Below are 16414 nucleotides of genomic sequence, written 5' to 3'. Positions count from 1 at the left end.
CCCCAGTGCCTGAATTCCTCCAGCCCATGGGTTCCACATGCAGTTGTAGAATGTGCATGCTTAATACTTGTGACATAAATATCATCTCTGTTTGCAGATAAGTGAGGCATGGTAATTTTTTCAAGTATGTGTATCAAAGGCTCTGGCAAAAACAAATTCTCTTTTCACAAGAATTCTCAAAAAAAAATCATCTGAATTTGCCCCAGTTCCTAAGCTGTTCCATATTGTCCCCGATAGCTAAAGATTAGCTCACTGTAAGGAGGAGATTCTCACATATGCCTTATGCTAAGCAAGCAAATTATTCAAACAATATCAAATTGATAAGTTTGGTAAGGTAAACACCCTGTATTTATACAGCATATTTAAACATGACTTCTATATTGAGAGAGGGAAATCATGTCCACATTGAAGTTGGTGCAAGAGCTTCTCTGAGGCCAATGGTGATTGTCAATTTTAAGATGTCATATTCAGATTCTTGTGCATGCAAAATACTTAGTGAAGAATAATTTTTATATTCTAGAAGATGTTTTTGAGATAAAAGTAATAATCTAAAGTTTAAAGCGAGGGATTTCCTGTCAGCAATGAAAGACTGTAATACTATAGAACTACAGTACAGATTACAAAACTACAAGACTATTTTATAATCTGTCTACACTTAACAAATTATTTACATGCAGGTCACTCTCTTGAGTTGTAAATCTCCCTGTGCCTAATGCTTTTTTTTTTATTTTTAACAGGTAGAGAGAATTGTTGACAAGAGGAAAAACAAGAAAGGAAAAACAGAGTATTTGGTGCGATGGAAAGGATACGACAGTGAAGATGATACTTGGGAGCCAGAACAGCACCTTGTCAATTGTGAGGAATATATACATGAATTTAACAGACGCCACAATGAAAAGCAGAAAGAAAGCACATTAACCAGGACAAACAGGACCTCTCCAAATAATGCCAGAAAACAAATTTCTAGGTCTACCAATAGTTCTTTTGCAAAGACATCTTCTAAATCTTTAGTTATGACTAAAGAACACGAGTCAAAAAATAGTCAACTTTTTTCTGCCACACAGAAGTTCCGGAAAAACAATTCACCATCGCTTTCTGGACGTAAAAATATGGACCTTGCAAAATCAGGTATTAAAATCCTAGTGCCCAAAAGTCCAATTAAGAGCCGGACAACAGTTGATGGCTTCCAGAATGAAAGCCCAGATAAAATGGACCATATAGAACAAGATCAAGATGACTCTGTAGCACCAGAAGTAGCAGCAGAAAAACCTGTGGGAGCTTTGTTAGGACCTGGTGCAGAGCGTGCAAGGATGGGGAGCCGACCAAGGATACATCCATTAGTGCCACAATTGCCAGTGCCAGTTACAGCCACAGCATTAACAATAAATGGAAAAGGTAGGTGTACAAGTCATCATTTTGGTGGTGATTTTCATTTGACTGGAGTTTTTTTGCAGTTGAGGTGCAGACAAATTATGCACTCTGTTTCAGCCACACTAAATCAACTTTGGAGAACTTCACTTTATTTTCATAACTATATAAGTACAAAGCCATTTCGAATTTTACAGCTTTTGGTTTCCTTGCAGAGGTTTATTGGTATTTGTGTTTTCAGAATCACCATCAGATACATCTGTGTTGGCCTTGACATTGTGTGGTACACATATTTAGTGTACCATTTCCAGATATTACATCATTGCTTTAAATTTATTAAATAGGTCAAATTTTGTATGAATATTGGAAACATTAATTGTGGGAAGAGATGAATGGTGTTAGCAAGGATTCTTAATAACAGTTTATATATCTCTTTTGTTATAAATGTTGTCTGGGGGAAAAAACTGTAAGAGTGATGTTGCTTAAAAAACAAAGTTAATAAGCTTTGTTTCTGTGAAAATTTGAGCCAATTGTGGAAATACATATGCCTTCTGCCTGGATTGAAATTTGTTTTCATTATATTTTATCAATATTTTGTTGTTTATACCTCATTTGATATTGAACACTTATTTAGGAGTGATGTCTGGCTTGCTAATATCTAAGTAGGTCACAGTTAATTCAATTTGTACTGTAAAATTTGTGACACCAAAGTAACCCAAACTGTTCTTCTAGGAGGGAGCTGTTTGTCCCCCTTCCAGCTGAGACTCTTGTTTATGATTTCTTGGTCCTTACTGTTGTGCCCCAAACTTTTGTTCTTCCCTGACAGACTGGGCCGTGTGGACATAAGTGTTCTCATAAGCATGCTTTTGAGGCTAAATTTCCAAGTCTAAATTTTCAAGTAAAGACTGCGCCCTCAAATAAAATGCAGCAGGTCAAATGTGCAGGTGTGCTATTGATGATGGCTTGCTGGAAAAATTGTCTGGAATTTTTCAAGGACTGGACCTGCCAAAGAACACACTTAGAGACACAGGATAGGAAAAACGCGCTAAAGACTTTGGGAGAGTTTGTGTTGGGTACCCCACTGTTGCTTGCATTGAGATTTTCCAAAAGAACAGCTGCTGCCAGAGAGGTTGAGAAGCGGTGGACAAGGGAGGAATGTGTTCCTGGAGCTGCGGTGTCAGGTCATGGACCAACCCATTTTGCTGCAGATGAACTAGGTAACCATGGCAATGCACACACAGATGCCAGGAATATCTCTTGCTTTGCATGGGCTAAAGAAGGAATGCAAATCTCAGAGGATGTAAACAAAGCTGAAGGGGAAGATGCAAGAGATGCCAGAATGAGATTTCTCTGAGTAGGTGAGGTAGAGGAGTGTGTTTTTGCATGGGATGGTTTTATGATAGTTAATTGGCATTTTGGAGTAATGGTGGGGTTCCTAGTGAAGTGATTGATAAGTTCTACCTTTGGCATCTCGTTTGTTTGCCTCATGGCATCCAGGAAAAATACCTGGGGCATGAAGGATCTTTTTGGGTAGATCGGATTAAATCGTTCCCACCAACCTCTCACTTTGGTAATAGTGGTATGGCAAGGGCCCCCTTACAGGGCATCAGATGGAAGCAGAAAGGCCTGCAGGGGAAAGGGAGTGACACAGAAGGTGTTAGGTGAGATCTGCTCTTGTTTCACTGCTGTGTGAAAATTTCCTCAACTGCCACCACCTCCTTCAACTCTTCCAGGCATTTGTCAGGGCAACTAACAAGGAAAGCTGTTGACTGGCTCTGGGGATGATGACGATACAAGAGTTTTCTCACACTTACGTGTTCACCAGATCCTAAAGGTGTAGATCAAAAAAGGAGAGCCAAGGAGATAGTCACAATACGTGGTTGATGAAATGTACACAATATGTTCCACCTTCTGTCTGCTGCTGGAGGCATATCAGTGCATTAACTGAGGCTTTCCCTGTCTGCCCTGATACACCACTCTGATCCCCAAGCTGAGCTGTGCATATCTGCTGGGAAATGGATGCTAAATATCCATATTTATTGGGGTTTTATTTTGTTCACCTGTAACAATTTTGGGGTAACCTTCCAATCATGCAGTATTTCTGTGATTATAAAACTTGGAAAAAAGTTGCAAAAGAAAAATACTTTGCTCTTATCTGACATCAGTCTCTCTTCCTAACTTTTCAGGATTTCTTTGATGTACCTTCCTCATGGAAGCCCAAGCTCCATGCCTGGAGCTGGGAGGCCATTATGCGTGGCCTTCTCCTATTTATTTAGGGAGAAGCAAAAAGAGACAGCCCTGTCTTCTAGAGCTCTCCTGGTCTTCGAGCTTCCTGAGCTGACACATTTGCTGTCTTTTCACTCCTTGAAGATGCATTCTTCTCCTTGCTGTTTTTATTTTTAACTTCACACTGCAACTCATTAAGAGTGTAGTAAATAGGTGCTTCCCTCCCCTGCATGGGGCTGCTGCAGTTCAGGATCCTGTTTTGCTCCTTACTCAGGACATTCCTTCAGTCTTAAATGGACAGCTCATCACATTTTCAGCAGGACCTCAGGAATCATATATCATGAGGGGTATTTATTGCACAGAAATGCATCTTCATGTGCACCAGATCTGACATATTAATAATACAGATGATAGATCTGGCATTTGGAGCACTCTTTCCAAACTTCCCACCTCCTCCACATACACCTTCTGTTAATTTTAAGAATTCCTACTACCACTTGGAGGATGCTGTCAGGAAGACAAAAGCATGTTTTGAAAAATAACTTCTTACTTGAGCTGGTTTAGGAATTTTTTATCAAGACGTTTTTCTTGGTAAACTGAATTACTCAAAACAGAAATCATTAGTCATAAAGCATAATTTTGAATGATTCTAGAAAAATACAGATAACACTTCAAAAAAAATTGAGACAACTTTTAAAATTAAAACTGAATTACCTTTTTTTAAAGTAATACTGGAAAAATAATTCAAAGTTCAATATGAAAACAGTATTCCTGATTTTGAGTATGCTGCTATGACTATTTATTGGTGTGACTCAGGTTGATCTTTAAGTCCTTGCTCAGGATGGTGAAACTACTCAGTGTTTAATCTATTGGATTTTCCCCAACCATGTTTTTACCTTTTTTTTTTGTTTGTTTGTTTAATTTATAATTTTAATAATATAATTTATTTTGTTTTAATTATAATTTTGTTTAATTTTCAAACCAAAAATCCCAGAAACGTGTATGCATATGAAAATGCCATGACGGTAATTACTAGGAAATATTATTGTTATCGTAGCACCTAATCCTGCTTTTTTTGAGACAAACTTTAATGGTGCAGTTCATGTTCCAAAATCTTACAGTCTCAGAAAAGGCAATCAGCAAATATCTGTTTAAATATACAGAGGTTCTGGGGAATAAAATATCAGTCATGTTTACTCTGGGAGCTGGCAGTCTCAGCAAACTGAAATCAAGCTGCTATCAAAAGGATAGCATTATGTTGAATGTTCATATTTTAAAGACTTGGCCTTGAAAACGGAGTCAATGGAGTAATATATATACAAGGCTAAGAATTAGGGTGATGTATGGAAGAAGTGAGGACAGATCACTGAATTGAGCATTGCTGTGGTTCTGGTATTTTGAAATATGTGGTGATCATCAGCTGTTACTAAAAGTTAATAAAAGCAATTTTGGAATGGATGAACAAAGAAGAAAGACAACAACAAAGAAATTAAATGTTGTGGAGAAGGTTAGTGGCACCTACAAGTAAGGCATTTTATTCAAAACTAGGCAAGACAAAAAGTGGTTTTTTGTCTAACAACAGGTTCTGGTACCTTAAAAGTTTCTCAAAGTTTCCTTCATCAAAGTGGTATTAAAAAGTAGCTTCAAAATCTTACTGCAAATGGTTTCAGCATAGTATGGTCATAATAACCAGGGAAGTTGTATTTAATAGAGTGCACGAGAAGAGAAGCTGTAAAGGGAATCTGATCTGTCAGTCACACAGGGCTAGAGAGTTGTCTTGAAATTTTAGAAAGGACCATAAGTCAGGGTAATACCATTTCTTGGCAAACTCTAGTAATTTTTATTCTGGGTAACCCTATATTTGCTACAGTTTTTATTCAGCTAGCAATGTCCAACATGTGCATGTAATTGAGAATAAATGCCACAAGAAGGGAAATTTCAGGCAGAAAAGCAAGCAAAGCTCAAAGTCTAAAGTAAGGAAGAAAAGCCCATCTAGCTGCATATGTTGTCAGAATTAGAATAATGCAGGCTGGTGCTGGCACATGGGAAGAGAAGAAATACAAGAACTGCAGTAAATTACATCACTTGTTATTCACACAAGCACCACCAGTGTGCACGGTGGCATTAGCATCTCCCTTCTTGAACATATTAGTTCAGATGAACAACTTGCAGGAGCAGCAGGCCGACAATACAAAGGTGCTTGCAGTGTAGCACCTTACAAGGAACAAGGGTGTCTGCTGATTTTTTTAGTTGGATAATGGTGCTGTTTTCATCTCAAAACAATGGTATTGTCAGCAAATGAAAAGCGGCATTAGAAAAAAAAATAGAAGAAAAGACTGAACTTAAGTTTTGTTTGTTACCTGTTCTCTGCTTTCTCCAAAGCAGCTTATGGGATTGAAACCCATAGATTTAGAAAAATAAAAATCCACTCAAACACCAGAGGAAAGTAGTGTCTGTTTGCTTAAGTGTCTGATAGCTTTAGTCTCAAAATGAATCAAGCAAGTGTGGAAGGAATATGGAGATCACTGGAATTGAGGAGTAACATCTGTTCTCCATGCAGTACCAAGCCCAGCTGAAAGGAGTTCAGTCCCTCTCTGTTCATTAGGGTGAGGGAAGCTCACACGCTTCCCTCCCAAATTCTCCTGGTTACTTTTTCGCCTCTGCCTGGGTGTTGAACTCTTCATGAGGAATGGTCTGCTGTCACCAGCATAACTGGCCAAGCTTGAGAGTCCCATGGGAAGAGCACAGCAGCTGACAGAGCTGTGAACCACAGAGTTGTCTAGATGATCCACAAGCCATGCATGTAAACCCTCTAAGAAAGCAGAATTAAGAGAAAAGTTGAAGAAGTTTATTGCTGTGAATTTATAGTACAACAAAAGGAAAGTTGGGAATGATGTGTTACAGTGGTTTTTTTGTTTCTTTTTAGCATCCTGAAAGGACAGAAACAGATTTGAGCCCTCCTTTTCTTAGTTGGGAGATTTTGCTGGTTAAGTAGTAAAATGGGATTTAAAAAAATGCCCTAAGAGAAGAACTTCCTTTTTCAGTGTGTTTTGTACGTTGCACTTGGATGGTGGCTTGATCTCTGCTGAGTGATCTGGAAAGCAACCAAATATTTTATTAGTGCAAACCAAAGCCTATTAAATGGGTTAAAGTCCTTTGCAAAGCCCTCTTAACTTCTAAAATTACTGGTTAAACTTCTTTTTTTCAAATGCACAAGTGCATAATTTTCTATCTTTGATTGTGTATCTGTTCAGCAAATCACTAAAGAGTAAAGCAGTTTTCATTTAATCAAGCCTAAGGACACCTTTGGGGTTTTTTTCCTCCAGAAGTCGACTTTTGAATTTATTGCTTAAGAATTCACATTATTATGCCCCTTATGCACTATATTGCAACATTTTAACCTAACGTCAATTTTTCTTTCTGTCTTAAAAAGTCATGTTCTTCAGCTGTTTTATTTTAACTGAAATTAATCTGAATTGTTGCCAATTTCTTCTTTATCTATATTTTCTGGCTTAGTATCAATGCAAAAGTTTTAAGCAGTATGGTAGAGTGCATGGTCTATGTCATATGGAAAATTGGTCTGTTACTGTTCTGGTTTTTTGTCTTCCCTCTGCCCTATTGCTTCTACAGTTTATAGTACACATTATTGTTCCTTTACATGGAGCTCCAGGGTTGAGAACTTGCTGTGAAAATCTCTTATCTTTAGAACCGTATTGGCTTATGACAACAGATTATCATAATAATAGTAATCAGGATCTAAGTGCACAGTTTGGTTTCGTTTTTGAGAAACATAAGGCTAAGTGACTTGTTTCTTTCCTTTTCTGCCCTCTGCTATTCTTCAGTACTCAAAATGGAGATGTCTTAGTTGGGTGTTACATTGCTGTAGATTTTTAATGCAGCTGAGTTAGTGTTAAGTGTAGTTACTTTGAAAAGAGAGATCCCTTTCCTTTCCCCAATCCCAGGTATGGGAGATATATTTTTATAAATGATTAATCATATATAAATGGCCTAACCTATTGCTCCTTTAATGGCAGGCTTATTTTTATCAGCCTTCTGGAAGTGGCAGTGAGGTAGAGGATGTGTCCCTGGGGAGGGAGACTGATACATAATTTTTTCCTTTCTTAATTCTGTCCCTGAAAAACCCTTAAAGAAAACACTGAATAGAACTTTTTTTAAGAAGACGGTAAGAAATTTCCCAATAAATTCTCTGTTTGGACATAACAACCTCAGCCTAAGTTGCTAGAAAGATTCCTGTGTTGTTCTCACTGGAATTTGTATTACAGCTGTAGCCCCCGGTAAACATAAATGTTGCATCAGTTTACATGAGCTGAAGATCTGGAGTCTCCATCTCTCTTGACTGACAGATCAGATGGGGTCAGTAATGATCTGCCATTGCATTCTCCTACAGCACATGTGCTAACATGACACAAAAGTAAATTCTGAGGACAGGTTTGTCACACCTGCTGTGCCAAAACTTAGGAAGGATGAAGCACAATGAAGCAGAGCCTCCATTTACAAGACACCCTTTCAACCTACTTTACATACATTAGTACAGAGAAAGTGTATTGAGGTCAGACTGAATGATAGAACAAAAATGTTGAGCTAGATACTTTTTTTTTTTTTAATCCAACATTGACAAAATTGTAGAATTTCAAATCAGCTTTAGAAATGTGAAGTGCAATCAGAAACACTCGTATGGTGCCTTTTGCAGTTGTGCCTGGTAACCAGCCACTTTTTTTGTCTCTTGCTGTTTCAATTTTTGAAAAAGTTTCATCTCCCACCTCTGTTAAAGCTGCGAAGTGGATGGAACACGTTTGCCAAGGCAACTGTCATTATAAATCTGTGTTCTGTTGAAAAGAAGATTATTCTTAATAGTTTGATGCAAAATCCATTAAAAAACTCAACTAAAACAACTGTAATGTAGTTTGTGGAAGATTTGCCTAGATCACATTGTCTACATAAAGTGAAGTCAGCTAAACATCCTCACGGGGAGACTGTTACAGGTGGGATAAAATATCATGCAATTATGACAAAACTCCAAAATCCTGATTTTACACCAATGTTTGTGAAAGAGAGAATATAGTTAGATTTAGGAAGATGCAAAACTAAGATTGAAAACCAAGGGTTTTTAAGGCTTGCTGTTGGGATAACAGCTGGATACAGTCTGGAATGTTATAGGTGTTCATAAAAATACCTTTTATTTTTATGTATACATGTATATATTATATTGCCCTGGAATAACTCTACTTCCTTCTCAGCCAGAGAAATTTCAGTACTCAAGATGGCATAACCATGATCTGGAGGTGCTGCTGTGAGTTACTGATAATAATACAATGAACTACTGTTATTTAAAAGAAAATAAATACAGAATCTGTATGTTTGTAACACTGTATGCATTTTTTTCCAAACAAAAATATCTACATTACCTACAATACCTACATTACCTGCTCTTATATTGTAATACCACTTATATTGTAAACTTACTTAAGAACACACACTGAAATGCATTAGGCCACAAATTATCAAAGTTAATTCTTCTTTAGTAGCTATTTTCTTCTTTAGTAATGGTTTTCTTAATTTTGCAATCTTAGAACACATAAAAAAGCTTTTATCTTTAGTAAGTATGTGTAATTTAAAATGCTTTAAAGTTTATTATGTTTTAGACACCTTTAAGAAACAAAGGCAAATCATAAACCTTGGCACTTTGAGCTATAATATTCTAAATTTAAATGCATCTGAAAACTGGGAAGTCTTAAAATTTAATGTGGAAGAAGTGGAGGAAAGCATTGTACTATTGTATTAAGAGTTCTTTAAACATCTTCTCGAAGAATGGGTAAAGAAATACAGACTGTCAACTATTTTCTTTGAAAATATTCCTTGAAAGAGGCAGCCAAAGAAAGTAAGAAGTACTTCAAAAGACTGCTCTGAAACTGACTGGAAGGAAGGAAAACAGGGTAGGCTTAGTGGTTCATTGTAGTTGTGTCACAAGGTTGGCAGTGGGATCTGTGCTTATATTTATATTTAGTGATCTCTTATTAAATAAAGTGTTGCAGTGAGCAGCAAAGGTACAAAACTTGCAGAGAAACACTTTATTACTTAAGGTACAAGAAAACGGAAATTTCAGAGGGACATACCTGAAGCAGGAGCTAAATGAAGTGATGGACAGCAGAAGATAACTTGAGCTGATAATTTTTCTGCTAGCTCCTAAACAGAATTTTTAGTTTGGGATGCAGATAGGAATGCCTGAGCACTGCAAAGGGCAACTCCAAGAAGACTAAGAAGACTTGGCCTAATATTGGACTAAAGAAGCTCTGAAGGTTTCTCTGTTTGTCACACATATTTGTTGGTACTCTTCAGTCACACCTGGTGTGTAATGAATCTGTAGACAACACGTTGGCTGGCACAGTGTCTTCCATGCCTTAGCACCACTGTCCTTTGGATTTCATCTTGAATTCCTTTGTTGTTTGAAAGATGGGCTAGAATGAGAGGGAACAGAATAAGTGGCTGGCAAGGTCCCTATGAGAGGTGTCCCAATGTACTTCCAGTCCGTACACAGCTGGGGAATCTTGGCCAAGCCATTGATGAAGGTTGGTACAACGGTAACAAAGAGGATATTAAGTCATTTGTTTAAAAATCCCATATCTAAAAGGAATATAGTAAATATTTTGGAGAAGAAACAAATTATAGACATGATGAAATAATGTAGTTGGAAATTTCTGTTCTGGAATTGAATGAATAAGACAAGGGGACATCTAGAGAAATTGAAGGTTGTCAAATTCAAAAGAGAAAGATTAGTTATAACTTTAGTAGATGCTTCCATTTAGTCCTGAGAACTCTTTGCTAAAACTTGTTTGAATCCAAGAGAGGGAGGTAATGGCCATTTAAAAAAAAAGACATTTATGGGGATAATGGGAATATACCATATTTATAGGCCTGATATCGTTTTACAAACAATGTAAGTTCTCTTTCCTCAGAAGTAAGGAAGTGTTTTGTGATGTATCTGAAAATTTTAATTCGGTTGCTTTTATATGTTTTTTCTACATTGTTAGCCAGTATTATTTATGGAATTATTCTCTTTACTATTACTCATAGAATTAGCTTTTTACTATGCAGATGTTCAGAGATTCTAATCATTGCCCTGTTAGAGCATCAGGATAGGCATTGGAAAAGCAGTGAGAAGGTAGAGCTCTGGTCTGGTTCCTGCTGAGGTCCTTATGTGAAGCACGCTTACTTTACAAAACTCGCTTATAGAAATGTATAAAACAATTGTATTAGGGAAAAAAATGCTTAAAAGTTCAGATGCTTTAGGTAAAGAACACTGATTGTCATTCATCCTCCTTTGATTTGGTATAGTCAGCTCAAGATCCCATCCAGTGTAAACAGAATTATTGTGTTGTATTCTCTCTTCATCCTTTGGTTTTCTAGATGGATTTCAAATTCAGAGGGCACTTTTGAGAAATATAGGAATAAGTTGAAAGCAACAGTAAATGCAAAGCTTATTTTACCAGACATAACACTTTATTGACAGAGCTAATTTTAAAACAAATTTTCAGCAAACAGAAAGAATATCCTGCCAGGGCTTCTCTCAAACTTGATAAGTGTGTGAAGATGTATTTGTGCCAGTGCATCCTTTCACCAAAGAATTCAAAGATAGTGGGGTTTTTCTTACATTAGTACAAGCAGACAAACTCAATATGGTAATAATGGGTATTTCAAACAACTTAGTATGTGGTTTGTGATTTTCTGTTGCAGTTTCTGAGTAGAAAGGATGACAGATTATTCTGCATTCTTTAGAGAATCATCTATTTTTACCTTCTGTGCATGGGTAGGCAATTAGCTTGAAAACCTATTTTAAATATTTAAAAGTTAGTACAAAACACAAGTTACATCTTTGCTGTTATTGAAAGCTAGTGGGCCATTTTGTTTTCTTGTTTCTTTTCACATTGATAGTGCTTTTTGTTCCATTATCTTTATTGGGTCCTATAGAGTCAATCAGTTTCAGGAAGGGTTTTTACAAATGATCTTTCTGAGTGCAGACAATGGAGCAGTGGAAAAAACCTTTTTAAATAGATGAGAGGGAGAAGAAAAAAACCCAAAATTTAAACATTTCTTTGCTTTGAATGTTTTGCATTCAGACTTCTTTTTGCATTTCCAAATACAGATGTAACTAGCTAACATTAAGGCACTGAGTAGCATTAAGCACTAAGCACTAAAGAGCACTAAGTGTTCTGAAAAAGTAAGACAAGCCAACACAATTAGTATTGCCCACTGATCTTTATTTTTCAGCTTCCCATGAAGCTTTGAGGAAAAAAATGGACTTGTTACAATATGTTAAGATGTTTTGCTCTGATCCTTTCTTCTATCTAGTGTTAAGTTTTAGTCTGGCACAGTGGTCTTCTTCAAGGAATCTTTGTTCCTCTCTTTTATCTTATAATAGTTGAGGGTTCCCTGCTACCATTTTGTTGTCATAGTCCAGTTTGAAATGTCATTTGGTAGTTAAATAAAGTATATTAGTAGAGTAATGATTGGTGCATAACGTGTTAAGGAGTAATCCATTCTCTATTAAATGTTTTAGGCATGTCAGTAATACACAATTTTAAGAAACAGTAATAAACTCTAGATTTTTTCAGTTAAAGTGTGATATGAGGACGTTTTCAGCACACTATTGTGTGTCATAAATTACAAACTTATAGACTACTGTACTACAGATAGGACAAATACATATGTTCAGGTTAAAAAGGGTGGGAATAACAATAAATAACATTTATTCAGGATAAACCTGTGTAAAAGTCAGTGGGTCTGTAGTTGGCCTGATATTAATATCTCAATACTTTTCCTTTTGTAATTTTGTCTAATGTTTTAGTACTGAGTGTCAGCATTAGCTATACTATGATCTTCTAACAACTCAGTCAAATTCAGTGATCACATTTTCAAACATTTCAATCTTTTATGCATTGGGTGTTGTTAAATATACTTAAATATTTTCCTATATTTCTCCTGCAACTACTACATACTCTCTTTGGACAGGCCTCATACTCTTTGAAGACTAAAAAGAAAAATTCAGTATTCTGAGGCAATTTTAGGTTCTCCTGCACAGAAGTAAGTTGGGCAGCACCATGTCAGGGTTAGGGAAGGCCCCTGGGGAGCCTGTTTAAACCTTTGGAAAACTGAGACTCCAGCATCCCTGGCAATCCTCAGCAGTTCAGGGGAATTTGTATTGGTTGCAGGATGATATGAACTGTTATATGATCTTTGTGTGCTTTTACAGACCTTGTTTATAGGTCAGTAAATTCCTTGGTATGTGTCCAGTTTTCACAGATACTCTTGTAATTCTGCTGTAATTGTATTGTGACTTCATTTATGAGTAAAATGTTCTTCTCCAGGATGAAGTTAGGTAGACAGATTGGCTTATAGGCTTATATTGGCAAATATAGGCTTATATGATTTAAGTTTCTTTCAATTTAGATTTTTCAGAAATTGCTGTGAAATCCTAGAACTGCTCTGCCCAGTGTTTGTTGTACCTCCGATCAGTCTCGTTTATGTCTGTTAGATACTGTGGCATGAGTGTTTTGAACAAATCAACAAATTAAATGCAGTACTGCTTTGTAATATCTCTGCTACTGATAGCCTGGGCTGCACTGGTCACAATATTGCAGTTTGGTATCCTGCTGAACACAATGAAGGTTAATATTAAGACAATTTTTTAAATTTTAGAAGAGAAAACTTCAGCTTGCTCAGAGCTTGGTTAGGAGGGATTCTGTGGGAAGCTTCCATGGAGGATAAAGGAGACAGCAAGTGCTGGGAGGTTTTCAAGAACACTCTCCTGGAAGTTCAAAAACCATTCATGCCCTTTAAAGGTGAGGAAAGTAGGGAGACACCTCCTTGGTTTAACTGCAAGCTTTTGAGTCTGCTCAAAGCCAGGAGAAGTGCACCATAGATGGAAAAGCAGACAGACACTCAGTGAGAACTACAAGAACATTGCCAGGGTTTGCAGAGCTGCAGTTTGACAAGCAAAAACTCAAATTGAAATTGGCCAGAGACATGAAAAACTACAAGAAAGGGTTCTTTAGTAAGAAAGCAACAAGCAGAAACAGAAGGAAAATACTGGCTTACTGTTAAATAGGAGAAGTGAAGAGTCACCAGCAGTGCTGTAAAGGCAGAGAGGTTCTCAACACTTTCTTCATCACCATCTTTACTTACACTGCTGGGTTCCTGGCTTTGGGAACAAAAATCCAGGTGGATGCAAACACAGACCCTCCATCAGTGAAGGAAGAGTTGGTGTGTGACCTGTCACAGGAATTAGACCCATACACGCCGATGGGCCCTGTCACTGTCCACCAGAGGGGTTAGGAGGCTGCTGACATCACCACAAGGCCACTCTCCGTAATTTTAGAGAAGTCAAGAAGTTGTAGAGATCAGGGATGTCCCAGAAAACTGGGAAGAAGGTTGATGTCACCCCATCTAAGAGAAAGGCTTAGAGGAGAATCCAGGAAATTTTAGGCCCATCAGTCTAACTTCAGTCCCTGGGGAAGTGATGGAATGAGTCCTGCTGGGAGCCCTCACAGCTCAGATGAAGCATGTCATTTGGAAGAGCCAGCACAGGCTCACCAAGGGTAAATGTTGCTTGACAAACCTGACCACCTTTTATGACAAAGTAACCTGCTTGGTGGATGTGGGGAGCGAGCGGTGACATTGTCTACCTGAAACTCCAGGGTTTCCAAAATGATGTCCTACATCCTCCTGAAGAAACTTAATGTGTGACAGTCTGGCCTGGTATCTCGTGTAAGGAAAATATAATCCAGGAGTGTGTCATAGGCTGGGATCCACCCAGCTGAGGGACAGCTCTGTGGGAGGGGCGTCCTGGTGGACAAAGAGTTCAATCTGAGTGAGCAGTGTGCTGCTGCTGCTGCTGCTGCTGCAGCAAAGAAAGCCAGCAGGATGCTGAGCTGCAGCAGCAAGGGCATTGCCAGCAGACATGGAGAAGTCATTGTCCCTCTCTAATCATTGCTTGTCAGGCTGCACCTGGAATATTATGTGTTCAGCTTTGGTCCCCACAATGCAAAAAGGTGTGGACAGGCTGGGGAAGGTCCAGAGAAGGGCCCACAAAGGTGATCAAAGGCCTGGACAGGCTGATGCATGAGGAAAGGCTGAGAGAGAAATGGATTTGTTCAGCCTTGGGAAAAGAAGCCTCAGAGAAGACCTTACCACCATGTCCCAGTATTTATAGGGTGGCTGCAAAGAAGGTGGAGATTCCCTTTTAACAAGGAGTCATATGGAAAAGATGAGGAGTAATGGGTGGATACAAGTTGCTGCTGGTGAGATGGGTCACAAGAGGAGAATTTTTCACAATGTGAACAGTCAGCCACTCCAGTAATCTCCCCAGGAAAGTCGTGGATTCCCCAGAGTTGGACACTTTCAAGAATCAGCTGGACGGGGTGCTAGGTCTTCTTGTCTAGACCATGCTTTTGCGATAATGGTTGAACCAGAAGATCCTTGAGGTCCCTTCCAACCTGGTGTTCTGTGACACTGTGGTACTGTTTCAATGATGAAGTTTCTAATACTTAGGCATTTAGTTGATTTGTTTAAAATTAATTTGGCCATTTAAAATGTAGTGTAGGAAGCTGAAGATTTATGGAGAAAAATGTGCAATTGAAATTTTGTTGACAGAATATCAACATTGATGGAAAAAATATCTAAAATTAGGGTAAATCCCATTAGAGGAACAGATGAAAATGGGATTGTGCTCTAGTCGTCCCTTCATGGAGGATGTAATGCCCTTCTTCACCTCTGAATTTTTAAAACCACACTAAATTGTAATATCCCTAGTTAGCACAGGAATCCCAACTAGTTTTTATTCTCATCAGGGATCAAATAAAAGACTAAAGCCAAATCAATACTTGATTTCAGTATTTCTCAGTTATAGTACATGACGTTGGAAATGCTTTTTTGTTATTGTGTTTTTCAGTTACAGTATTGGAAAGAACAGCAGCATTATTCCAGTTCCCTGAAGGAATTATTTTCTCATTTATTACATATTTCTATATAAGTTACTAAATTTTCTGTAACTATTCATTTCTCCAACTGTATCTTTTTTCACAGCCACAGACAGTAACCAGGTTAATCTCTGAAAACACAGGAAATCTCTGGCCCAGCAAGTGGGTTTTCCTACTAACTTAAGGGCAGGAGGCCCAGACCCCTAAGTCTTTATTTTCTTTTTATCTTAGTATCATGTGAGATGAACATTCAAAAATAGTTTCAGGTTTGTTCATTTGTTTTTTGGTTTGTTTTTTTTTTTTTTAATGAAAAAGTTAAGTGCAGACAGGTTTGAATAGCCCTTACCAGCTGGTTTGCTAGGTTTTCACTAGAGTTGAGCTGCTAGTTGGCTGCATTTCCATAGGATTAGTTGTGGAAGAGGCAGGCCATGGAAGGAAACTGAAGCTTGGTAGCTCCTTCATATGGAGCTGTTGGAACTCAATCATCTTAACTGTTGTCTCTTTCCCAAAAGGGGACAGAGAACACAAAAGACCAGCTGGCAATGCTTGGAAATAGTCTTCAGTATGAAAGACTGTAGAAGAAAAGCAGTACCAGTATGAAAAATTGAATTTTAAGTGTTACTTTCCAACCTCCAATGATATTTAGGTACCTGCTAAGTGTCTTCAGCATTCTGGATATAGCAGAGTGGGAAAGTAATGATGGAGCCTAATCTTCAGAAGGGCATTTGAGTTGGGCAAAATCATCCAAATAATAATGGCTCAAACTCCTAAAAATAAGAATTACACACATGTAAAAAAAACCTAGCTTTTATTCTCTTACCCATGTT

The 16414-nt window shown here is 37.8% G+C and overlaps 1 protein-coding gene across 2 annotated transcripts in view; it reads left to right on the top strand.

Annotated features, from left to right (window-relative positions):
- The window catches only part of CDYL (chromodomain Y like), a 104826-nt gene that overhangs the window by 45559 nt on the left and 42853 nt on the right, over positions 1-16414 (top strand). Inside the window, exon 2 of one of the 2 annotated variants that reach the window (XM_059853270.1) lies at positions 738-1395. The exons of the other annotated variant lie outside the window; for it this stretch is intronic. Coding sequence (XP_059709253.1) covers positions 738-1395 — 658 coding nt within the window. The remainder of the gene's footprint in view (positions 1-737; positions 1396-16414) is intronic. 2 annotated transcript variants of the gene reach the window in all.

This window comes from Haemorhous mexicanus, chromosome 1, assembly GCF_027477595.1.
Source record: "Haemorhous mexicanus isolate bHaeMex1 chromosome 1, bHaeMex1.pri, whole genome shotgun sequence".
NCBI classification, from domain to species: domain Eukaryota; kingdom Metazoa; phylum Chordata; class Aves; order Passeriformes; family Fringillidae; genus Haemorhous; species Haemorhous mexicanus.
This window is presented reverse-complemented; position numbering and strand designations above follow the sequence as displayed.